The sequence below is a fragment of the Apis laboriosa genome, unplaced genomic scaffold, assembly GCF_014066325.1.
Source record: "Apis laboriosa isolate Shangri-la unplaced genomic scaffold, ASM1406632v1 scaffold170_cov151, whole genome shotgun sequence".
Classification (NCBI taxonomy): Eukaryota; Metazoa; Arthropoda; class Insecta; order Hymenoptera; family Apidae; genus Apis; species Apis laboriosa.
In genome coordinates, this window is record NW_025222134.1 from 341,550 (window position 1) to 368,383 (window position 26,834).

At 25.3% G+C, this 26,834-nt stretch overlaps 2 protein-coding genes across 5 annotated transcripts in view; one reads left to right on the plus strand and one right to left on the minus strand.

Annotated features, from left to right (window-relative positions):
• Window positions 1–15,009, plus strand: part of LOC122711517 (cordon-bleu protein-like 1) — a 64,540-nt gene extending 49,531 nt beyond the window's left edge. For 3 of the 4 annotated variants that reach the window (XM_043930344.1, XM_043930346.1, XM_043930345.1), the window contains 12 exons: window positions 2,078–2,221; window positions 3,228–3,372; window positions 4,404–4,490; window positions 4,705–4,831; window positions 6,607–6,968; window positions 7,184–7,466; window positions 7,745–8,164; window positions 9,704–10,627; window positions 11,286–12,502; window positions 12,575–12,672; window positions 12,741–13,836; window positions 13,985–15,009. In XM_043930344.1, the coding sequence (XP_043786279.1) occupies window positions 2,078–2,221; window positions 3,228–3,372; window positions 4,404–4,490; window positions 4,705–4,831; window positions 6,607–6,968; window positions 7,184–7,466; window positions 7,745–8,164; window positions 9,704–10,627; window positions 11,286–12,502; window positions 12,575–12,672; window positions 12,741–13,836; window positions 13,985–14,002 (4,921 nt within the window). In that variant the 3' untranslated portion in view covers window positions 14,003–15,009. The remainder of the gene's footprint in view (window positions 1–2,077; window positions 2,222–3,227; window positions 3,373–4,403; window positions 4,491–4,704; window positions 4,832–6,606; window positions 6,969–7,183; window positions 7,467–7,744; window positions 8,165–9,703; window positions 10,628–11,285; window positions 12,503–12,574; window positions 12,673–12,740; window positions 13,837–13,984) is intronic. The other variant, XM_043930347.1, reaches the window with a different exon arrangement.
• Window positions 15,010–15,701: 692 nt separating this feature from the next.
• LOC122711485 (xyloside xylosyltransferase 1) lies at window positions 15,702–17,406 on the minus strand. Its single transcript, XM_043930293.1, has 3 exons — window positions 16,774–17,406; window positions 16,220–16,693; window positions 15,702–16,108 (listed from the first exon to the last, which is right to left on the minus strand). The coding sequence occupies exons 1-3, from the start codon at window positions 17,164–17,166 to the stop codon at window positions 15,902–15,904; spliced, it is 1,074 nt and encodes a 357-aa protein (XP_043786228.1). The 5' UTR covers window positions 17,167–17,406; the 3' UTR covers window positions 15,702–15,901.
• Window positions 17,407–26,834: the final 9,428 nt, after the last annotated feature.

The following is a 26,834-nucleotide window of genomic DNA, read 5'->3' on the forward strand; positions in this document are numbered from 1 at the left end:
TTTCCGAGAAAATTAAATTAAAATTATGGAATTTCTTTCATTTTAGCCAAATCATTATAATAATAGCAGACAGATACAGTTAATCTGCTGTATCAAAAAATTTTAAGTTCAGTTTTCTTATAAACTGCATTATAGAAAAATATTACTCTTCACTTTTTGTTTAAACGTTTATAATTAATATTATGAAAATATTTTGCTATGTTAATGAAACATTGAAATATGATTCAAAGATTGTCAGTTTAAATGAAAGGTATTTTTTAATTTAATAGTTCTATTTACTTTGTATTCGAAAACCTGACATTGTAAAGGAATTTTAAACGACTCCAAGTAGTCGTTTTCCTTTCAACGGCCAACAGTCACGTTCATTCAATTGGCAAATGTCGCAATAGTGTGCGAGAGAGTCAGTTATGAAATCACTGATGAAACCATGTTTTCCTCTGCGACTTCAAAATAAGATTCATTCAGAATTTTATGTTATCATCTTTTGTATAACATTTCAATATAATCTATTTAAATCTACTAAATGGAATGGTAAAAGAGTAGATATTATTTTATATTAATACATTGTAAGATAATTGTTTAAAATTACAAAAAAAAAATATTATATTAATCACAGTATGAAATTGCATTCATTTTCAGAGAAATGCAGACATGATATATATACAATATAAAGTATGAATTGGGCTACAAGTATCACATTAAACGTTCCTGTATATCTATTCCTGACAAGTCGGATAAATGGTAATCGATCTCTGTCTGCTTTATTTGACACAAGAGACTGATAGGATAGATTGCGTTATAGGAAACGATACTTTTCTTTTTATCACGTGTTTCGTCTTCCAAGTGTCACCGTTCCACTATATCATTTTACACGCGTTCCAATATACGTTACTTAGATATCCATTAACATTGATAATTTAACTTTTTTAGTTACAGATGTTATATATGTGTATATATATAAATATATATGTTATACATGTATATGTGTAACATCTTTATAATTATTGAAATACCAAGAAAATATCTAAAGACTATGATAAATATGATGAATAAGTATCAAATAAAATACTGAATTATTTAAGTTACTATTGTAAAGTATTTAAGTTAATATTGAAGTACTATGACATCAAAATAATATAGTTCCTAAAAATTAAAATAACAGCGTGAAAACATAAAAAATTATATTACATTGATTTAAACTATTTAAAAGCAAAATAAAATTACTCTTTTAATTGATTGCTCATTTGCCAATCAATAAGATTTATAAATCTTATTGAAAAATTAAATTATCAGATTTACCGTGATTATTTGAAATATACAGATTTTAACGTTGTATTTAAGGTATATTTAAGGCATTTAACAGTCAGATAATTCATTGTTCGTTCCATGAACAAATTCAGTTCTTTTTCGATAAAATCATCGAGATTAATTCAGCCATGTTTTGAAACGGCCACGGATGATAACGATTGACATTGAATAATTGCGTGACATGGAAACATAAAAGTGTAATCGATGTATGTTTGCGGAAGCCATAGAGAATTTGTGTCACGTTTGTTTTAATGTACGCTTTCATTTCGTATACATTGAGAAATGTTAAGAAATCGTCATCAAAATTGTTTGCAGAATTATTGCTTGCTGAAATTGTCATATAAATGATACATTAAAATGTAAACCTAATGATTTGTATATTTATGAGAACAAAAAGTATATAACACAAAGATATAATAGATATGCATGCTAAATAATATTTCTAAAAAGCTATGCGGTATTAATTCATAAAATAGGATTGAAATACAATAATAATACAATAATAATACAATAATAATATATAATTATTTTATAAATAATACTTATATAATGTTAACATACTCGTAAAACATCTGTAAAAGATCGATTTTAGGAATCAAAGAAACATAAAAATTGATATATCAAAGCATTGATTGAGATTTATTTATCAATTTTATTCTAATTTTATTTTAATTTTTCTATAACAATATTTCTTTCTTATTCTTATTCTTATTCTTATTAAGTTGATTAAATATTTTTTTAATGAAAAATTTTCTTTCTTAATTTTTAGAATTAGAGAGGAAAGGCCATCCAGAATGGTTTTAACTGTGACCGAAGACACACCAGCAGACATGCTGGCCGGTAGTATGGAGCTTCTGGTCCAGTTACCTCGGGAACATCATCTTCAAATGCAAAGAGTCACGGTACAGAGAAGGTATACATATTTAATCTACTCTATAAATTCTTACAATACGGCCATGGAATACTTTTAAAATGATTTCTATCAGTAAATCCAGCTTTATTTTTATTTTCTAATTATTGTTATCGCCTGATTGATGAATCAACTAGATTTAACCATTAAAAAATACATAAATGAAGTGTGAAATACATAAATTAAGATGAACATTTAATAAAAAAAAAAAAAGTATTTTTGATATCTTTAGTTTTAAAAGGCTGAAAAGATTTTAGCGATAATCAGAATTCTTATCGCACAATCAGTAATTTTTATATTAATGATATTATTATATTAATGTTTCTGAAAGTTAATGAAAGTAATCACAATTCAATCATAAAATGAATTGTAGGACAATATTTACAATATTATAATCATTTATTTTTTATTTTATACTGATTATATTTATATTTAATATTAATATACTGATTTATATTTATTTATTTATATTTATATTTATACTGATTGATTATTTGATGATTATAGATAAAAATGATGTTAGAAAAAAATTTTTAAAGTGTAAGTGCAATCTTCATTAGAAAATTATCAATGCTTTTTAATTACAAATAGTTCTCTCTCTCTCTCTCTCTCTTTCTTTTTTTATTGATTTCTAACAAATTTTTTCTTTGAATAGAATTTTTTCTACTTTCTATAAATTCTACTTTCTATAAATATATAATTCTATAAATTTCTATAAATTTGTTTCATGGAAATGGTAACGAATAAAAAGATTAAATTTTTTTAATTAATAAATATATACAATATATTTAGTTTAATTAATAAAATTGTTTTATGAATAATAATTTCGAATTTAACTTTTTACGTTTTTCATGGCGCAAAATATTTATAGTTCAGGGATTTGATTTTTCAGAAGTATTAATGCAATGTGTTGTAAAACATTATAACATATGGCATGAAGATCTATTTTCGGTGCCCAGATTTCCATGAACGAATTCTAATTATTTTCCTTAATTTTTTCTATTTGCAGTACGCCGATGATGGATCTCCTTGTGCAAATCGCCACGGCTCACAAATTGACAGCTTCCAACTATACTCTACAAGCGATTGGAGAACGTGGGATGGTTTTATCTCATCAACCCAATACACCAATTGGTGCGTTGGATGCACTTCAGGTATTATATGTACACATTATGAAATGAATATATGTGCATATATCATACCACATGCATATACCATAATTACTCTTTTTTTTTTTTTATAGATGCAAAAATAAGCAAAATAATATTCATTTTAAATAATTCCTATTATATTCTTTTTCTTGTTTTTTTAAATAATATATTTATATTAATATTATTTTATATTTTAAAGAAATGATTGAAATATTTAGAATAGATATTTAATTATGATTTTCATTATTCTTAGTGAAAACTTTGATAAAAATTAAAAAAAAAATTTAATTTAAAGTTATTGAAATTATTTTACTCTAATTAAATCTTTTTTTTTTTTTAGAAAACAAGAATAATAATCAAAATTCTTGAAAAAAAATAATAGCTTGAACAAACAAATTTCATCATCGTTTATAATAAAAAGTATTTCATTTTTTGTAATTAAAAATAATAATAAAAGAGGAAATAACTCATACTCTAATTCATAGAAAATTTTTTTAAATATGATATTGATGAAAATTAAAAAAAATGTTGATGAAAAATGTTAATGAAAAATTGTTGAAAATTATTATTGAATAATTAAAAGATATTGAAAAAAGTTTTCTTTTAGAAATTTTAATTAAAGAATTTTTTTAAAGAATTCGAATAGAAAATTAGGAAAAAGAAAATACTGTTTCTCCATCTTTTTTCTATTTAGAAAAATGAAGAATTATAAATAAAGAAATAAAAAATTCCACGAATTCCTTGAAGAATTCCATGAATTCATGAGTATAGAAATTTTTAATTCTTATAAAAGAATGCTTTTAATCTTTTCTAATCACATCGTATTTAATTTGAATTATTTTGTTATACATGTCTAATTTTTTTCAAGATCTTGGCTATTTTTGCTATGCTTTTCAAATTGAATAATTTTCATATTTTATTTCAATCGTAATTTTCAGCAGAATCATTTATTATAAAGTATCAAATATATTGAAAATTATTTTACCAAAAATAAATATTTAAACATAAAAATTATTTTATGTTTAATGTTCCAGGTAAAATTATTACCTAAACAGGGGACTTTGGTACCAAGAAAAGCGAAACAAGTTAATCAACCGTTTGAAACTACTTTCAGGTTACAGGTAAAAATATGAGAATACAAAAAATATATATATCGCATATATTTGTTGCGTTAGAAATAATATTTAAACTCAAAATATTCCGTAAACATTTCCTTATAAAGTGGAAACTTTAGACGTTCTAGTTTTATCACCATTTTTAATATCTATTTTTATATATATACGATAGTTTATCAAGTAACGTGCTGGAAAAATCATGATTGTGCAATTATTGTAGGTACATTTACCAAGAAATCAATTGTATGTATCGAGAGTCAGTCCCAAGATGAACTTAGGTGAGATCTTGGAAGAAGTATGTCGTGAAAAAGATCTAGATAAGAACAAATATGAACTGCGTCACCCAGGTAAATAATTTAATTTTTATGTGATTAAAAAAAAAGTCATAAAAAAGAAAAAGAAAAAAAAATAGAAGTAGAATAACAAAGATAAAATTCTCAAAGATATCATTAAAAATTCTAAAATCTTGTTTGAAACATTAATAAAAGAAGTGAAAACATTGACTCAAAACCTGTTAGAAATTAAAAAATTAAATAAACTAGCGACGAACTATATTAAGCAATTAAAATGTTGACATAAGATTTTAAGAAAAAGAAAACAGATTTATTATTTGATTCACACAACGAAGAACTATTTGATAAAATTGTGTAAACGAATGACGGATATTTGTTGGAAAATAACAATTAAAATAGATTTTTAATTAAATTGTATTATACTACTATTTTTATGTGTGTGATTAATGTGCACATTAATTTGGAATAAAATTTATAAGCAGAAATGTTAATAACTGCATACTTCAGTTAGATTTGCTCGGATCAATATGGCTTCTGAAGCCATTCGGATCACGTCTATATAAATATATGTGTACATATATACATGTATGTAACATGAAATTTCAATCCAATTTTCTTAGAAATCTATATTCCTTTTTAGATGGATAAAAATATTTTCAACAAAATGTAATAAGATATATTTTTAATTTTTTTCTTATTATAACTTATAAAGAAACTATGGAAGATATTTTTTTAATCATTGCTGATTTAACTCATAAGTTCAGAACAAGTTTTCTTCATTTCTTTATGAGAAATTTATTGTAATTTTGATTTACATAATATATATTTTATAATTTAAAAAAAAATTTATCAAAAAATTAGTTTTAAATTAATTTTATATATTTTCCAATGCCCAATATTGAAAAGTTAAAATAAATAACTTCTAATAAAATAACAGGACTAATAGATAACAAATTAATAAAAAAAAATTACAATGTTTTCTTTTAAACTTTTATTTTTATTTATTATAATAATAATTATACTATAATTTTAGTAAATAATTTAATATCACTTGAAAATGAAAATTTCATATAAATCACCGTGTAGATGAATATCGAAAATATCCTACTATGTTCGACTATAACTAGATTTACTAGTAGATGACTCGACCATCCTCTATAGCCTATTTCCAATACTATGAATACTAGTGGGATCTCCTCGATTATATATCTCACGTTGGTGCACGAGATATTTCAGTTAGCTAGTTACACCAAGCCAGTTGTGTTAAGATCGCTATCGCAAGGTTACCGGCCGGCTCTTCCACTTGTTACTCCTAGTCGTTAAGCGTGCGTACGCATTGCTCTTTGGGTGCTTGTCCTCGCAGAAACCGATGTTTCCTTACACTTGTTACCGATCCCTTGGATCTATAATAATCTCTTTTTGCGCTTTTAAACCGTACCTCAATTGGAATTCACTTTTTGGGGAGATTGATTCTTATATCTAAAGGATTTTGATCCATTTTGGAGAATAGTTGATCTGTATTCTTATTGTGAGGTACTGTATTTATTCTATTTTTCAATATAGATTTCTTTATTAAACGAAGATTCCAATTTGATTTGAACTTCAATAAAATTAAACAAAGGTATTTTCTTTAAGGAAAGTTTGATTTAATGAAAAGTTTTATTTTAATAAAAATAAATTAATCAAAATATCTTCTTTTCTCTAAATGAAGTTTAAATTATATTAAAGATTATTATTTATTAAAAAAAGTTTATATTCACATAGAAATAATCTTAAAATTTAGAATTTTAAAAAAAATTAAAATATTAAAAATTGATATTCTTTTACAGCAAGCTTGGAAACATTGGACTTATCATTGTCACTGCAGGATTACCACTTACAGGAAGTTACCCTGTATGCTAGACAAGGCAGGACACTAGGCTCAGCTCTTAGCACTCAGGATATAATGGCTCTTCAAAGACAAGAAGAGCGACGTAGGCAGCAGGCAAAACAAGGTGTCTTTGGATTTGTATTCAAAAAATCCAAAGAAGGTTCCTTAAGTACAGATAGTCTTGGTGAACGTAGTGCGTCACCAGCAAGAAGTGACGAAACTGGAAGAAGTACGAGTCCTCTACAAGCACCTACTAGACCTCAAAGAAAACGGAGACCAGCTCCAAAGCCGCCTATTCAAGCTCAAGCAGATATTAAAAACGTTAGTAATTTTTCTACAATATATATATATATATATATACTAATATAGTAATTTTTCTTTATTACTATAGATATAGTTTTTATTACATGTGTATATTATAAGTATTATATGTATAATTTTTATTTATTTATATATACTATAAAGTTCAAAAAATTTTATTAATAAATGTATTAAAAACTGGCATTTTTTGACATAAATAATGTTAATTGTTTTAGGATATTGAAGAAAATTCTGGAGATTCTAGCAAAGATAAAGTGATGATTAGCCACAGTCGAAATAGCAGCGATAGCTCTGGTTATCATGAAGCTTCTGTGTTAAGTGATAATCCAGATTCCGCGGGAAGACTTCCAGAAACATTGCCCAGAAGGAACAAAGTTCCTTTTGAAATGTCCCGGAAATTAGCTCAAACGTCACAGTCCAGTAAAAGCCTGAATAATTTGGCTTCTGTACCTGGTACACTTAGTCATGGCATTAGCAATACTTCATTGAATTCTACAGGTGTAAATTTTTCTTATATTATTTTAGGAATGAATAATCTCTTTTTTTATAATCATTCTAGTAAATTAAAAATTTTTTTTAAATTTTGATTCTAAAAATATATTTTATAGAAAAATATAATTTAAAATAATCTCTCAAGTAAAAATATTTCATTCAAATTAAAATAATTGTTTTTTTTCATTTATTAAAATATATATTAAATTTTATTTTTATTTATTTTTATCTTTTTTTATTTTAACTTTTATAATGAATAGAATTTTTTTTGAACTTTTATATAGGATTACGAAAAAAAAGAGTTGCACCTCCTCCGCCAGTAACTAGACCTTTATCGTCAGCGATTTCTACTCAAGCATTAGAACGTATAGTTGACTCTGAAGAATCCTTAACATCAGATATGGATCCTTCTAAACCTCCTTCTGACATCGGTATTCCATCTAAAGCAAATTCAGATATAGAAGAACGTCCAAAAGCCAACTCAGATATTGGAATAACAACTGTTAGCTCAATATTGTCTTCGAGTATTGATTTTATAAAATCTGATACTACAAAAGTGGAATTAGAATCAAAGAGCGGCAAATCTGATCTTGAATCGTGTCATAGATCTGGTTCTATAAATGTTAAGTTACCCAGCACGGAGTCAAAATACCCTGCACCAATAGAAGATGCTCCTCTAGATGCTAGAGTACTGCGAAAGAGAGGTAAGCTAGTGCATAGCTGCGATAATATAGACAACAATCTTCCTTCCTATAGTTTTATGCCTATGAACAGTTTTGAAACTGTAGGAGAAAGAAGTAATTTTATAAAGAAACATACTAATCTTTTTGATTTAGAAAAAATTAAATTACAATCAAAAATTCAAGATTATAATGCAGATCAAAGGATTAAAATTTCTGATGATCTCAATTATTCTTTTGAAAATTGGTCAATCAAACCCAAAGTTAACTTTTTAAAATCAAAAAATAATCATTACAAATCACAATCCAAATTAGAAAAGTCACAGAGTTTTGCTTGTTCCAATATTGTAAACTCTAAAGCTAGACAATTAACCAAAAAAGTATACAGTTATTCAGGTAGTAAGGACATTTTGAATCAAAATTCGTTTAAATCCCAGAATAGATTAATTAAAACGCAAACTTTAGTTAACTTAGACAATATAGAAAAGAATATTGAAAATATATCTGAGTCTGGTGTTTTGGAAAATAAATTCAATTTCAGACTGAATAAGAATAATTGTATTTATAATGAAAAATGTCAATCTAAAGAATTGAAGCATAGTTTGAGTTTTCAAATCGGTTATAAATTACGAGAGACGAAAATAATAAATAATTTTGAAAAACCAAAATTATCGAATTCCAGAAGTTTTTGTACTCGAAAAAATGTTTTTGAATTAATGGACAATAAACAGCCAAGATTGGGAAATGTTAGTACGACAAAATGTTACAATGATTCAATTTCCTCTAGTTTTGATACAGATATATTCGAAAATTCAATAATAGATAATCACAAATCCAATCTTTCACCACCTCCATTGAGTAATTTACAGATATTTGCAATTTCTACAAAACCATTAGATATTTCAGTAACAAATATAGATGTTCCTAATAATATTGATAAATTGCCCTCTTTGCCTATTATTCATCATAATGAATGTAATTTAGAATCTGAGAAAAAGCTGAGTATCTTGGAACCACCTCCACCAGGTTTAGTCAGTCGAGAAGAGTCCACTGAAAATTGGAATAGATTTTTGGTTCAATTGAATTCAATATTAGAAAGTAGAGTTGGAGAATTTGTTTAAATGCTGTTTTATTATTAAATCAATATTTATTTTAGTGAAAAATTTTTCTTTCTAGCTTGGAAATTTTCATATTAATTTTTTATAATTTCTAATTAATATTTTTTAAAATAGATTGCAAAAATAAATTGATGACTATGATGATACTATGATACTATAATATATCCAAATTATTATTTATTTTATTCTATTTTTATTACTATGTAAGATTATATAAATTTAATTAATTAAATTTTTATATAATAATATAAAATATTAATTATATAATAATATAGTATATATATTACTGTTCAAAAAACATTTAATTTTGCATGCTTAGAACACTTTTGCATTTTGTTTTTCAATGCACATAAATTTTCTTTCTTAAAAATGATTTGTATTTATCTGCTTGCTAACTAGATTCATTGGTGATGGCCTCTTTTTTTTTCTTTCCTTCTGAGTATAGTTGCAGTATCTGTTCCACATCCTAAGCCTAGAAATACCACTACAATATGGCCCGAGGTTGCAAAACGCAAGTTAATATCACCTTCCCCATTGAGTAGAACCCTCAGCTCAAATTCTAATAATAATAATATAGACTACTTATCAAATGATTCTGCACAATCCAACATTGAAAGTTTAACTGACGCGAATTCGTATGTCACTGATGCAAAGAATTATACTGACAGCGATGGATCTAGCAAAAAAAATTCTGTAGGATGTGAAGAGAAATTGGAAGTCTCTTGTAATTACTTTACTAATGAAAAAAAAGTATTCATGACACCTGCTGGCGAAAGTGAAGCAAATTTCGATTATAATTCAGAAATTTTGCAAAAATATGATTTTAAATCTACAAATATAAAAAATGATGATGATGATGATGATAATAATGATAATAGAACTGATCATAAACAAAAATTGAATATAAATATAAATAAAGAAAATATAGAAAATTCTTTAAATAGAGATTCTATATTGACAAGCAGTGATTTAATGTCAATTAAGAGTACTTCTGGTCAAGAGAAAAAACTCTGTGCTGTAATTTCTACAATGCCAAAATGCAATCATTTGAATAAATTATATATCAATGATATGATTACACAAACTAAAGAAGGGGAATATTTAAAAGATCCAAAAAAAGCCAAACTACCTCGGACAGCATCAAAGTCAAATGATTTTGAAGTAAATTCATTGGAAAAGCAAAAAAGACATTTAACATCTCATGCAGAGGATATTACATTTGCTTTGAATCTGAATGTGACATCTATTCTGCTGCCTGATCAATCGAGAGAAGTCGACAAAAATTTTGCACAATTACCGAAGACGAAGAAAAATACTGATTCCAAAGATGTGGATGAAGAAAAATCCTGTATAACAGTGGGTTCATCAGGTGCATGTTGCATATCACTAATATTTATATGGGAATAATCATTTAATTTTCACTTGCATAAGCTATTGTATTTAAGCTATTGTCTATGCTTGAATCATTTTAAATGTAATAAAAAAAATGAAATTTAATCTTCAGATAACGATGACTGGATCAAATCTGATCTAAATATATAGCATTGTCTGCTTAATAATTTTTTTTTTTTTTTTTTGATAAGTCTTATCTATTCTCATCAATTTTAAATGAATTTTCTTTGTATTTCATTCGCTTTTACATACGATAAAATTTTGAAAAAATCAGCATGAATTGACTGTAAAACGCCAGAAAATAATCCGATCATCGTAATCCGAAGATAAATGATGGTTTTAGAAAATAAAAATATTAGAAATAATTTGAAGCAATTAACTCCTAATATGTAAATATGTTTAATACAATTAATAGTTTGAAGAATTGTTTGATATCTTAGGAAAAAAGGTGATGGAATTTAAAAAATGGAATTTAAAAATTTAAAATAATAATTAAATTTTCATAAAATTCTTAGTTTGTGGTTTCATAATTGGTTTGTTTTAACTATTTTTTAAATTTTAAATTTCTTTTTTTTTTTTAAGCAATTTCATATAACATAAACATTTATCTTATTTATTAAAATATTAAATTACAGATATAGATCTCTCAGAGACTGATGTCCTGCTCCAAAAAGTATTTGATACTTTATCCAATTCTGTTTCATCATCCGATGAAATAGTTGCTCCAGCAAAAACTAAATTAAAGTCAAAGGATATTTCCAAAGAAACAGAACAGAAAAATAAAAAGAATGCTGAATATCCTAATGATTTAAATATGAATACCAGTCCAAATTTAACTATAAATTCACAACAGGATACGTCAGATTATGTATCAACACTTGAAGAAGATTTATCCATCGTTGAATGGGAGTATCAACTTCCAGCTCCTCCAAGTGCCTTTAGAGACAATGCATCTCCAATTTTTGATAATTTTGAAGCAATCACTCCTATATCCGAGTCTTTAATAGATACAAAAACAGAAGAAACAATTCAAACTTCAAAAAACAAAAATCTAAAAAACATTATAGGAAAAAAAGAAAGACAAAAAAACAAGGAACAATTATTGGAAAATGAAGTTAAGAAGCCAAATTCACAAGAAAAATCAAATAAAGAACAAAAATCAGAGTCAAATATTAAAAAAGAAGTGATTTATGAATTAAAAAATAAGATAGGTATTTTACCCCAATCTGTAAATGATGTAGACTCTAAAAAGATATCAAATTCTTCAACTTCCAAAATTGCTCCTATAGATATCACTCTATCAAATTTTACTATTACAACATACAGTAAACAGAAGAATTTGAATATATTCGAAGAAATAGAACAGTTTAGACAAGAAAATTCTGATGATAAATTTATTAGATCTTTTGCAACTTTATCTAGAAATAGGAGTAATCTGGATGAGAATGAAAATAAAAACTCGAAAGAATTCAATATAGGGACTTTACAAGGAAAAAAAAAAGTAGTTACAGGAGATGATAAATTGAATAATATTAAAAAGCTGGAACCAAAGATACAAATGGAATCCTTGCAGAGGTGGCAGTATGGCAACGAAAAAAGCAATATTCAGCGGTCCAAAAGTTATATATCTATATGTGATAAACCTAATTTTCAAGGAAATATGTATGAAGACAAAAATATTAAAAATGTTAAACATACGGAAATGGATGATGCCGGAATGAAAAAGGCAATGAGCATTAATAATTTAAACATAACTATGCCTAAAAATAATGAAAAATTTTCGCAATGGCGGGATAATATTTTAAAGCGGCAAGAAAATCCTACCAAAGAAAAAGAATTACAGTCTTTACAGGTAATTAATTTTTTGCTTAAACATTTTTTTTTTTTTGTTATTTTTGTGACCATAATAAATGATATTTTTTAGGTGCTGAAAAGCATTTTGCCGCAGTTGAAAAATGCTCAACAGGCGGAGGAAAATGTGTCCAAAGATTCGAATAATACAATATTATTTGAAGAAAAAAGGTAAATTTTAAATCTCTCATAGTATAAATTTTTTAAAATCTAAATAATAATTTTTTAATTTGTTTAAGGACCGAGATCATGTCTAACGAATATTCGAAAGAATCGAATGTTGTTCCGACTGAATCTCAGTCAGCACCAAGTAGTAAAAAAATAGAATCAGAAACGAATTCAAAAATGAATGCAAAACGCTATATATATTCAGGACCTCCTACAATCAATTTAGGTAGTTGGTCTGAACGGCCGAGTGCCAATGTTCAGATAAAAATGGATTTAGATTACAAATTTGGAACGCAACAAGCCAATAGCAAAACAATTGTTAATGTAAATAATATTAAAGATGAGATAGAAACTTCCTCTAATAGTGAAACTTTTAAAATGCAAAAAAATAAATTTGAGATTACAACTTCAGATAAAAATAAACCGAATGATTTAGTCAAAAAATTGATTACTCATACAACAGCTTCAGGCTTTAAAAAATCAATGCCGAATAATATTATTGACACAAACTCAAAAGTTATTAATGATAAACCAATTGTAACTGGAGTAGAATTAAAAAAGAGTTCTCCAGAGAATAAACAAGATAACAATGTTATAGATACCACTCCAGTGAATTTTAAAGAATTAACGAAAGCATTTGGTCAAGATGTTTGTCTTAAATCGAAGCCAAAACAATCTAATATAATTCAACGGTCGGAATTTCAACAAAATAATTGCAGCATGCAAAATGGGCATAATCTTAATCAATGTTTAACAAATGTCTACCAAAGTAGTTTAAAACCTAAAAGTTTTACATCAATTGCAGTCAATCCAACACAAAATCAAAATAATTTGATTTTCAGAAATGGCATAAACTTGAAAGGAAATCAACTAATGCCTGTCGTAAAAGGATTTAAATTTTCAAATTTAAAATCGGAAGAAGATCAAGATCAAAAAATACAAGTCCATGTGATAAAAAAAGATACAAAGATAGGAATAAAGAGAGATGATATTAAAGAATTTTCCAAGGAATCATCAAATGATATTCCGAGATCTCCTACAATGCCGGTGATAACAGGTGTAACTTTGAAAAGCGCGAGACCGAAATCCATGCCCGTTCAAATAGATCAGCGAGACATTTTATTAGAATCGATTCGAAATTTTGGTGGTCGCGAAAATTTAAAGAGTGTAAGTATATAATTATGCGAATAATAATTAGTATTGTAATAATAGAAAATGTTTATTTCGAATTCAATTTTTTTCATAAAAATGAATTAAAAAATTCAAAATTCTTGTTATTTTTATATTTGCTTAATTTAAAAATTTATAATTGCAGGCAACGGAAAGATGTTAACTTTCAGAAGTTAAAAAATGATCCTATCTGAGGATAATATCCGAGAAGAACTGGCATTCTTAAAAAGATATTTTGGTGCTTTATGTCATATAGTCTGAGTGATAAAGAAAGAAGGTTGGCAATTATCAAAAAAAGAGGACAAGAATCATATATATATATATATATTTTTTGATCACGATTGAATGATCATTTATTTTTCTTTCTTATTTTTATTCTTCTTCTCGATTATCCAACCTATAATTTCTTCGAAATCATTCTATTAATAATTCGTTTGACTTATGTAAAAACCGACTCGTTACATGTTATTCGTTCACATGTAAATATCGCGTGTAAAAAATCGGAACAATCAAAAAGAAGAATTGTCAATAAAAAAAATCGATAATGTAAATATCGTTTACGCATTGAGGCGATAGGAAGAATATTTTCGTGTCCAAATAGTCAACGGACCTATTTAGGTTTGTTTTCGAAACATTGTTGCTCATTGTATGACGCAGTCTACGCAATTTTTGTTAAGTTTTTTTTTCTTTTATTAGTTCGATCAGCCATTCAGTCCTAATCTAAATAGAAAATGAATCGGAAATAGATCAGGTCTGAATGATTGAGTCAATGTTGACTAACACTTCCTATTTACGATTAACATTAAGTTTCTATCACTGGGACCAAAGGTGACATCTTTTATTTTACATATCGTACAACGAATTTAGATACAGTTAGGATATATTATGTATAATTATGAAAGATAATTTTTTTTTGTTTTGAGAAGGAGAAAAAAATCTGGTCAGTTATATAAGTTGAAAATAATTATAATTATGATGATATATTTCGAATGTGTGTTCACAGAATTAAAGAAATCGTTGTTTATCTCGTGTTTACATAAAACAATGAAGAATTATTAAATAATTTTAATTTTTTTTGCACTTGCAACATTTATTGTTACTAAGAAAAAAAAAAATTTCATTAAACATATTTTTGCAATTCATAATGATATTAATTTCAACAATTATATGAAAAAATTATTTTGTTAATATAATATTAATAATAGTCCAGAAGAGTCAACAAAAAAAATACGATTACTTATTAATATTTAAATTTGAGATATATATTTATTTTATGAATTATGATCTTTAAAAAGAAATATTTTTATGGCAAGTGGTAATCATCAAGGGTGTATTCTATACTGTAAATAGCATACGATGTGTTAATATTGTATTTAATATTATTATTTTTGCGTAAAAATATATTATGGCGACCTTTATTTATATATGTTGTTATTTAAATTCCATTAAAAATTTAAAGAAATCGTTGGTTTTTATTTAAATAATAATTGCTTTAGAAATAATTTTAAAGAAGATAACATATATAATCATCAATTAAAATGATGAATATACTTTTCTTTTTTGAATATTTTTATTTGCAAATAAAATATAAGTTATTGTTATACATAAAAAATTAAAATTACACAATTCACTTTTTTTCTAATAATTTTTCATATTTGTATAAAAATAGCACTTATTATATTGTAGAACATAAATCTAACAGTTAGTATAAAATTTTGAAAAATAATGTTTGGTAATTTTTGTTCAATTTAAATTTAAATCTTATATATATATAAAATATATAATATATTGTTTAATATCTAAAAATAGTTTTAATAAAACGAATAAATTTATTAATTAATATATATATATATATATATATATATATATACTTAATATTGCCACTAAGGGAAGATATGTATTACTATTAAAGAATCACAGACTCCAAAAATATGTTAGAATGGTAACAAGTACCATTTTTAAACTTTTATAATTGCATTAACAATAATTATAGTTTGTAACTTTCATTCTAATAAGATATTGTTATATTCATAAAATATAATTATAATATATAATATTAATATTAATCATTAGGTATAGGAGTATTACAATTTCCATGCCATAATTTTGTTTCTGAATCACATTTTGAATAATTCTCAAATACATCCGCATATCCACGGTCTTTCCACCATGTACATAATTGTCTATTCCATCCACAATCAATAGTGTGAATTAATTCGGGTTTTTCCATGCCTAAAAGAGTATAAAAATCTTGATCTCCTAAATGACCCTAAAAACAAGTTGAAAATACAACAGTTTTGTAATATATATTTATAATTGATATTATCATAGTATATAGATCAAATATAGGTTATATTTATTATATAAAAAAATCCATTACCTTGAAATGATATTTTGAAGTCATTGTATTTACACTTTCTTTTTTTACAATTTTATCGTAAACTGTAGAATTTCGTAATTTATCAAGATTAAAAAGTACCATTCCACTATTATAACCAGGATAACCACCTGAACTAGCAGGTTCTCCAAATAATGTATTAGGATGTTTATTACGATATAGATATAAAACATGTCTGTAAACTGGAGTGAGTTCTGGAGACAGACCAAATAATGCTTGATTTCCAAAAGTATTAAATTCTTCAAAAAGTTCCTTGATATCTTTACGAAACTTAGTATCAGCATCAAACATTGCTGCAACATTTTGTTCAATTGGAGCTATGCGATGTAGACCGAGAGATAGGAAAAATAATGCATCTGAATAATAAGTTCCTGGTTTGCTGCTAAAGTGTGGAGACATAACAGACACTATGTCTTCCAATTGTAATGCCAGCTCATGTACATCATAATATTGTATCTAAAATAATATAATAATAAAATAAATTAAATTTTGAAAAATTCAAAAATTCAAAATCTTCTAAATAAAATCATTTTTACTTTCATAAATTTTCCAGTAGATGAGAGAATATTTCCCAAAACTTTCTCAGCAATATTTTTGCTATCATTATCAGTCATAACATGAAATGCAATATCAACAGAAGATAATTCCAATAAGGATTCTGCAAAAATCTTAAATTTTCGTTTCATCGGAGAGTTACTAGCAACTTTTGTAAATATACACCAGACATTATAATAAATCTTTTTATTTGACAATAACATTGACGTGGTAATCGTATCATCAGTAGAACTTCTCGACTCAATAGTCGATGCATTTTCTTGTTCACCGTGCAATGTCCAATGTATACCATTTGATGTTTGATAACAATAGAATAAAACAAGAATTATAGCAAGAAGCGTCAAATTGATGAGCACCTTGCGTAACAAAAGCATTTAATTATCCAATCATGTTCAAGTTTTCTTCGTACACGAAGTAGCGATTTTCAAGAAGAAAATATATTAAAATATTTGATGGAACATTGATTCTTCAATATTGTATGGTTATGTTATTGAAGTTTTCTAAAATCAATTAAATGATTATCACTATTGAACGCATAATTAAATTAAGTTATATAATTATTATTTATAAAATTGTTATTATTGATTATCTATATACACTATAGAAATCACAAATTATTTAATAAAAATAAATACTGAATTGGGATCGAAAACAAAAACAATGCAATGTTGATGTAGCTAATTTAGTATTTGCACAAAAGATATACCATCATGAAATTTATAGTTTATGATTTATTATGATTTATTTTGAATCCTTTAAAAATCCAAAATAAATATGTACTATAAAATTTTAATTGATTTATTAAAGTATTATATAATATTTTAAATAATATTCAAAAAATAAAATTTTTATTAAAATATAAAAAATTGATTGAAAGATTAAAATTTAAAAATTCCCGCTGTTATAAAATTGTAAATAATAGTTCCAATAGTGATTACTAGATGGTACTGTTGACACAAATAATACTTATAAGTTATATATATATATAGAAATAATTAGTGTTTCATGTTCAATAGAAATATTCAAAATATTTTACCAAATATTTTAATGTTAAAATATTAATTAAGATCTATTAATTTATTTCTTAAAGAGTTTTTAGAAATATAAATATTATATTAAAAGTTTCGTAATTTTCAATAAATAGAAAAATAATAAAAATAAAGATTTTAATATTTTTTTTAATATAATCTATAATCTAAAGTCTCATCTCTCACAAGCACGTTTAATTCTAAAATTTAATATTTCCAGGAAGATAATTGTTGAAAAAGAAAAAAAAACTTTGCGGAAATTTATAAAAAGTTTGAAAAAATTTATTATTGACAATGGGATGAATGAATAGAAAGCGGAAAATTTTCAAGGACGAGCTTTAACGAACTCGTATTTTTTTATCCGTATTGTTTTCCATGTTGAAATTTAGACCAACAACCTACCAGTCCTGTGCAGAAAACCTCTCGCAGTATTGATTATTGTAGGAGGAAAAGCTACATTGAGGGATGGTCGATGAACACGTGGTATGAATCGAATTCTCAAGTGAGAATTTCTATTTTTCATATAATGAAAGAATTAATAAAAAATAAATGAAATTAGAAATAACTACAATCATATATCCATATTACTTAAAATTAAATAAAATTATTGTAATACAATTTTTCAAATGGAAAATATTGTGTTTTTAATGAAATGTTTTGACTAATGATCCAATTTTTATCAAATATGTAAATAAGGTTTTTTATAATCTTAAAATTATGTACATATTGACAAATATGATTTTAAAATTTGGTCTTTATACATCTATTTTTGATATCTCTTCTAATTTCTTAAATTTAGATTCAATATATATTTATTATATATGAAATATAAAATAAGTATAACAAAATAATTGAAAGCCAAATATTTAGATAAGAAAAATACTATATATTGATCCATTCAAAGATATTAAAAATTAATAATATGAGTTTAAAAATATTTCTAATAATCATGATTAAATATATCATTTTTTTGTTTGAACTTTAATTAATTTATTTAATTACTTACAAAATAATTTAAGATATAAAAATAAAAAATTTTATTTTCAAAAGGTAAAAAATATATGAAGAAAGAGACGTATAAATTTATCCAACTGTTCTCCATTTTGGATCCTTCTCCAAATTCAGAATACAGTTTATATATAGTTAGACAATGATGGGAAAACGTTATCGAAGGAAGCGGTTGGTCGAAGGGTGGGCTACGAAGGAGAGGAATGAAGGGAGAGACGAGAAGAACGCAATCAGAGGGGTTGATAATACGAGCAAGCCGATAGAAACCGACCCAAGAGCAGCGTAATGGTGTTGGTATATAAGGCACGAGCAGCGAACGTCTGCTTCTGACAGCCCATTACCACTGTACAAACGTGAGCACAGAGCTTTGGGAGGATGGCGAAGCTTCATCTCCCTCCCAACATTTCGACCCGTCTCTTTCTGCGTCTGTTTCTCTCCTCCATTCTCATAACTCCCTTCCTCCTCTTGTATAACTTGTTCGTCCCGTACAAGATATTGGAAACCACCTTGAACTAGTAGAACTTCTGCTATGATTTCGTCAAACACGGAAATCACGATCTTTTGCAGGAAAAGATTTTATTTTAAATTGTTTATGAATTTTTGATTGAAAGAGTGCCTATTGAGATTTAAATTAAAGGTTATTTTTAAGATTTTTAAAATTTTTTCCAATTATCAAATATAAAATTAATTTTTGAAAAACTTACTAATCTTTTTAAAAAGGTTAAGAAAAATCAAATAAGTTAAAAATTAAAATTTATTATTCTATAATATGATATTTCTTCTTTAATATTTATTTTCCATTCAATATTTTTTAAAATTTCAAAAACTAAAGAAAATATAAGAATAATTCTTGGAAAAATTTTATAATATTTTTTTTTATATTTTTCTTTCTTTTTCTATTAAACATTCAAATATTCTTAATAAAATATTTATATTTCTTAATAAAAAGTTATTTCTAAAGATTTGCATAATCAATTAAATTAGGTATTAATATTATATTAAACTTAAATTTCTTTAATTTTTTTTTAGAATTTGAAGAAGTTATATCATATAATATCAATTGTCTTTTTAATTCTTAAAAAATAAACAGGTAAATCTTTATTTTATAAGAGATGAATACATGTAAGAAAGAAAATATTTGTACAGAATCAATTTCCTCGTGTATCTCCATGGTACATAAGAGCGGGTGACTGGTGGTTTTTCGAGAGTGGCGTCCGGGCCACGCCTGTCGGCTAAGCCACGCCCGTTCATGAACCTACCCCCGGTGGCTGTCTCGAGGGCCGAAGGGCTAATAATTCACGTCACGAGCATACCCCACCATAAAGAGTCAGTCACAGCCGCTGCGTGTCGTATATTCCGTATCAACGTGCCGTATGAACATTATCCGGCACCAGTTACTGTTAATTACTGATCATCTTCCGTAATTAATTGCCTCTTCGATCGATGAGATCTTTCTATAACCAGCGTTTTACCTATTTTATTTACTTTATTAATTTTGTGTTTACATTACTATACAGTTTACATTACTATAAATGTGCAAATCATTTTTGCTAGGTTAGGTTATAAAAAATCGAAAACATTAAATACATAGAAAATTCTTTAATTCTACTTAATGAATTTTGAAAGTATTATTCTTTATAATAATAAAAATTAGAGAGAAAATTTTGAGAATTTTATTTTTAATTTTTTTTATATTATTTATTTATAATTTTAATATATTATGTATTATATATTGTATATTGTATGTTTATAGATTATTCAGATATTTGAAGATTCATAAAGTGGTTAAAAGAAATTGACATTGAGATAAAGAGAATTTTTAATGCATTAATAATAATAGATTTAAAAGATTTTAAAAATGGAATTGAAAAAAATTATGAAATCATAGATGTCAAAATTTATAGAAGTTTTCCAAGTTTAGAGAAATGATTCAGAATATTGGTAAGTATTAAATAAAAAGATTATTTATTATATTTTAATAAATTTGGAAAGCTTTATACTTGATGACAATGTAATTAGAAATTGAGAGATAGAGAAATAAAAAAATGTTAAGATTTATATATTTATTATAATATTTATAAGATAAATTTTTAGATTAATTACTCTCATTGATTTTGATGGTTTTGATATTTTAACATCAATCCATAACAAATTTGAACATTTCACGAATATTTCGAATCCACGGAATGCAAAAATAAAATAAAAAAAAGTATTCTTAAGCAATCGAAATTATATAATGATAATGATGTACTTCATACTGAATATCTCTTACTTAATATCTATTGTTATAACATCATTTTTGTAATTTTAATCGTGCTATTTTTCTATTCCGCAAATTTAAAAGAGAATCTAATATTTTCGTGAAGTAAAAGTTATTTAAAATGTCGATTTTTATATTCTATTACTTAAAAATTATAAATAATTTTTAAATAAATGAGAGAGAGGTTAATGTACAAATTCAACATATATTATTTATATTTTCCGATTTAAAGATTCAGTAATAAGAAATATTTATTTAAATGAAAATTTGAAATTGTGAATGAGAAAACATAATTAGAATAGTAAAAATAACAAAAAATAAATAGATAAAAATTATTGAGAAATTATTATTCAGATAATAGTAAAAATGATATCATGATATCAATGATAAATGTTATTAGATTAAATTTCCATTTTCAGCAAATATATCCGGAATCAACATTTAATTTTATTTTAATTTTGGAAATCGATAATCATCTTTTGTCATTTATTATCTCATTACGGAACAAGATAGAAATGATACTGCCTGGAGAGAGGTAATTAACTGATCTGACAATTATGTAACATATTGACTCATTCAATACATTCGAATCTGTTCCATTGTTATTTGATAATCAATCATTTTCATTTTGATAGTCATCATTTTCATGATTGTTTTCGATATGATGAATTTAATATCTAAATTTACTTCAAATTTCTGCAATTTTTATGAAAAGATTTTAAAGCATTTATTGGAAAAAAATTAAAATATAAATTTTTAATCTAAAATAACATTATGACTATGAACATAGTTATAAAAATCATTTTAAAGGAATTTTATATAAGTTTTTTAACCAATTATGTTTAATATATTTTATTTTTGTATTATTTTATACAGATATATATTATTATTACAATGTTATAATTTATTCATATTGTATACTAACTCTAATATTAATATGTTGTATACTAACTCTAATATTAATGTTGTATTAATATAAAATACACAATTATTATTTATAATATTATTAATTTTTAAAAGGTCATTATAAAAAAATAAATTATAAAAAATTAATAAAAAAAATTAGCTTAATCTAATCTAGTTAATTGAAAATTATAATATTTTTTAATAAAAATTATTAATTATGAATAAAATAACTAAGATTATTAACTACAAATAAAATTATAAAAGCTACCTTAAAATCCAAACAGTTCAACAATTTTAAAATTAAATAATTAGTTTTTAAATTTTCAATTTTATTATCATTCCAGGAGACATATTACTATTGATTTTAAAAAATGAAACTAAAATTCTCAAGTGCTCCAATGAAACAAAATAAATCCAGTGAAAATCGGTCACAGGATGTGAACCCACTGAAAGAAATCGACTTTGTCGTCGGTGGTCGACGATGTGCCCCTAAAATTAGCCACAGTGACATATTGAAGAGTACGGGCAGGCGGGTTACAGTGCCCCATAGGCTGCTTCCCTCATCTGATATTAGGCACAAAAGCAGTGCCCTGGGAAAATCAACTGACGCGTAACTAAACGGTGTATCATTAATTCCGACATGTATGTTTATATTGACAGTGTTAAGCAAAATTGCACGGCCAATTTTCCATGACGATCTCACCAACACTATAGTTTTTTCTTTAAACTCTTTTTTTTTTTTCATTTTTCAATCATGAAGCAGAGAGAGTTCCTTAAAATTACTGTTTAGAAGATATTAAATATATTTAAGAATTCTAATTCTAAGTAAGTTTTTTAAAAATAATAATTAAAATAGATAGATAGATAGATAGATAGAATAGTCTAAATTATAAAATGAATTTGAATATATAAAGTTAGTAATTATTCCAATTAATTCAATTATAAAAAAAATATCAAGATTAATAAAAGATTAATAATAAGCTTGATAATGGAAAAAGAACTTCTTTTACTTTCTATATTTCTTTCATTTTCTTAGGTTTTGTTTTATTATTTTTTTATCAAACGAAATTCATGTGCCATTAATTCTTTTTTCCCTTACGCAGTCAAGTTAAATCGAATATCCATTTCTGTTCATTTTTTCTTGACACCATCTTTCATATTCTGTCTTCGCTAACACCCGAGTGTGTCTTTTCCTTTTTTTGCTTTTCACACTCTGTCGTGACGAACGGATACCTTTCGTGCCAATCAATGGTCCTCCATCGCCGAAGGTGAACGCCGATAACTGGTGCAGGAAAATTGACGTTTTCGCTCGGTAGCTTTAACGCGTGCGAACAATTGCACGAAGCATTGAATTTTCAGTGAAGGAAGCAACGACAGAGTTTCGATATTGTGGGATTACAATTCAATTTCTTGTGGTTTAATTTTAAGAACGTAGATAGCTATATTTAATAATATTCAATATTGAGAACCAAAAAGATTGTGAATTAAGATTGATATATAATTCTTAAATGATATAGATAATTAAATAATTAATCATTATTTAGATTAGATTTGAATTTGGTTGGTGAATAAAAAAATTAAAAATACTCTAAAATTAAATAATTTGATTGAAATTTTTGCAGTAACGGTCAAGAATATCTAAGTTAAACTTAGATTGTGAATGAAAAATAAAGAAAATTAGTAGTTAACGGAAATATAATAATATAATGTTATCTATCTATAACAGATTACAGAATTAAAATATATAAATTTTTATCAAAACTCAGTGATGAAAAAGAAAGATAGAAACGAGTCGAAATGTATTAACCATTTAATTTTTTTTGTATCTTTGATCCTCCCAATGGAGGATAGTTAAAGAACCGCACGCTTCATTGTGCTTTAGACCGTTTCTACGGTGGTTCTTGGTTGGAGCAAACAGGCTTTGGGTCACCAAGCCTATTTGGTACACGTGTCCTAACACGTTGAATCTCTACGATCCTCCCTCCGTTTGGGACGAAGTAGAGACCGAACCCGTGACAAAAGGTCGGCACGCTTCAGCACGTGACTGCCAATGGAACGACTTCGGGGCACTAGAAAGTGGCAGCCAACAAGGAAGACAAGGAAATATAGGTATTCTCACTTCACTGTATTTTTTGTTTTTTTTTTATTTTCTTTTTCCTGTATTTCTTCATTAGATTAATTTGTTAGAATAAAAACAGATTTGAATTTTTTTAATTTGGATAAGTTGGTATACCTGTGGTATTGTAAGATAGTCATCAAAGAGGTTAGGAAATTTTGTTGATATTAAATGATATATGAAATTAAAATTACAAATTAAAATTTTGTATTCTTAGATACTATTTAGATTATAATTTAATTATAAGCATAATATAATAGATTAATACATAGTATAATAATAATACATAGTATAATAAATCTATGGATAATATACAAATTTTTTTCTTTTTTTATTATTATAATATTATTTTACTTTTTATTAATATTTTTTCTATTATTTCTTTTCTTTTATCATCTCATATTTTTCTAATCTCTTCTTTTATCTTTTCTAGTCATTTTTCTTCTTTCTCTTCGCAATTGTCCTCGTATATTTCTGAGTTCTCTTTGTTCAAAGCTTCTTTTCTCTTTCCACCCTGCTCTCTTTTCAACATCAGACCGTCGATAGGCCGCAATTCAGTGTCGCGTCGTTGCACACAGTTTGTGGCAGTGGACGTCAATTGCATTGCTCCGCATATTTCATTCTAGGCTGGTTCGGCGACTTGTCACCATTTCAAAAGATTTTAATAATTTTCAAAAGAAAAACTATTAAGTGTATCTTGGGAATTGATTAAAAAAATGTATGCAAATCAGTTACATTATGAAAATAATTGATATTTTTTTTTATAATAAAAATCAAAATTAAATATAATTTTTTATTTTACATGGAATTAATTTTGAATAATGCTAATAAAATATACAAAAGAACTAAAAAATTATTCAAAAAAATTATAGACTTAAGAAACATAATATTGGAGAAAAGATTCAATTTTTTAAATATTAATATTCTTTTGCTTCTTTATATGAAAATCATGCATGAATTAATATTAAATATAAACACTTCATTTCGTCGAGTCATATTTAACGTTGAACTTTTCATCAAAAGTTTTATTCTATTTTATTTTAAAAATATCTTTTATTTTGAATAGATATAAAAATTAAAATATGTTTCTTATAGACGCAAATTTGTTTTTAAATTTCGGATTTTTCATTATCAAAATATAATAATCAAAATAATGTTTAATAATTATTAATTATAATAATATCTAATTATTAATCTAATTATTAATAATATCTAAATATAAATGAAAAATAAAAATATAAATTAATCAGTAATTAAATATTAAAATTTTATTTATAAATCTTGTAATTATAAATTTATATTAAATTTTATATTATTAAATTTAATATTATTAAATTTACATTCATAGATGCATTCAAAATTATTACAAAAGGATCTATTTAAACAAAGATCTCTAAGAACGAGAGAACCATGAAAAATCTCGAGTTTACTTTTCCCAAACCGCAATTTAAACATATTCGTGGTTCAAATGGTGCTACTATCACTGAAAACAGCTTCCATCTAAGCGTATTTGACCAATAAATAATTTGGCAAACAAATTGATCCCCAGGGACTATAAACAGATACTTAGAGGCACGCGTTTCACTCTCCACTTCTGTCAGAAAATAAATTGACCATATGTTTATTAAATTAACATATATACTGATTGGACAATAAATATTCGATAGAGTATGAGACCCCTACTGTGAGAATCGAAATAGGGCCCGCAGTGTGAAATCTCTATTATCGAAGGGTTGGTATGGTATCCCGTTGTTCCAGCAGTTGTATACATATATATATGTATCTTGATAGAACTGGTGCTGACAGAGATCTTTCGATCCTTAGAAATAATGTAATCGCTAATTAAATGTTTGGATATCTATGGTCGTTTGATATTTTTTGTATCTGGAAAGAAAAAAAAGAAAAACGTAAGTATTTACTTATATATTTGTATGTAGCTACATACATGTACATAGCTTTATATACAGGTTAATTGGATGATTAATTATTTAAAAATATAAATGAGAAATGAAGAAGATAAAATAGAAGTGCTTCATTGTATTAAAAAATGATAAGAATTCTAATGATATAAATTCAGTAAAGTAATTATAAAAAAAAAGTCTAATAATCATCAAAGTTTTTTAAACTTTAAAAATTAAAAATTAGATAATAATAACAATTTAGATAAATAATAAATAATAATTTATCAGAATTTTATTTAATTAAAAAATCGATTCTTATAATTTGTAGATGGATTAAAGTAAAATTGAAAGAAATAAAAATATTCAAGAATTCGATTTCGAAAGTTTTTCTCTCCCCGTCTATGAGACAAATTGAGATAAATAATTGTTTGTGGCGATACAATACTCTCTTGAAATTTGTTATGGTGATACTCGAAACGGCACGCTCCTGAACATTTGCGAATTGATACTCGTAAAACTAACACTTGAATCGCATCTGGTGTGTATTCTCTGCTCAGAAATGATATTTGAAGATTTTATCAATATCAACCAATGACAAACGTTATAGTTTCTACTTCAGAATTTTTTTCTGTTCTAATATTTTAATCAATAACTTAACCTCAATATTATCATGACTATTTTTAATAATTTTTATATTTTTATTTTTTATTTTTTTCAATAATTTTTTTTATTTTTTTCATTAGTTATTATCAAGTTAGTTTTTTAAATATTCTATAATAAAAAAGTTTAATATAAAAAATGTTATATTTAAAAATTTATAATT

What these genes read in the sequence shown, in the direction of transcription:
- LOC122711485 (XM_043930293.1), bottom strand. Translation starts at nt 17,166, where the DNA reads ATGCTTTTGTTACGCAAGGTGCTCATCAATTTGACGCTTCTTGCTATA. An exon ending in CTACTGGAAAATTTATGAAA is followed by an intron (nt 16,694 to 16,773) that starts GTAAAAATGATT and finishes ATATTATTTTAG; the next exon opens with ATACAATATTATGATGTACA. An exon ending in CTTCAAAATATCATTTCAAG is followed by an intron (nt 16,109 to 16,219) that starts GTAATGGATTTT and finishes ACTTGTTTTTAG; the next exon opens with GGTCATTTAGGAGATCAAGA.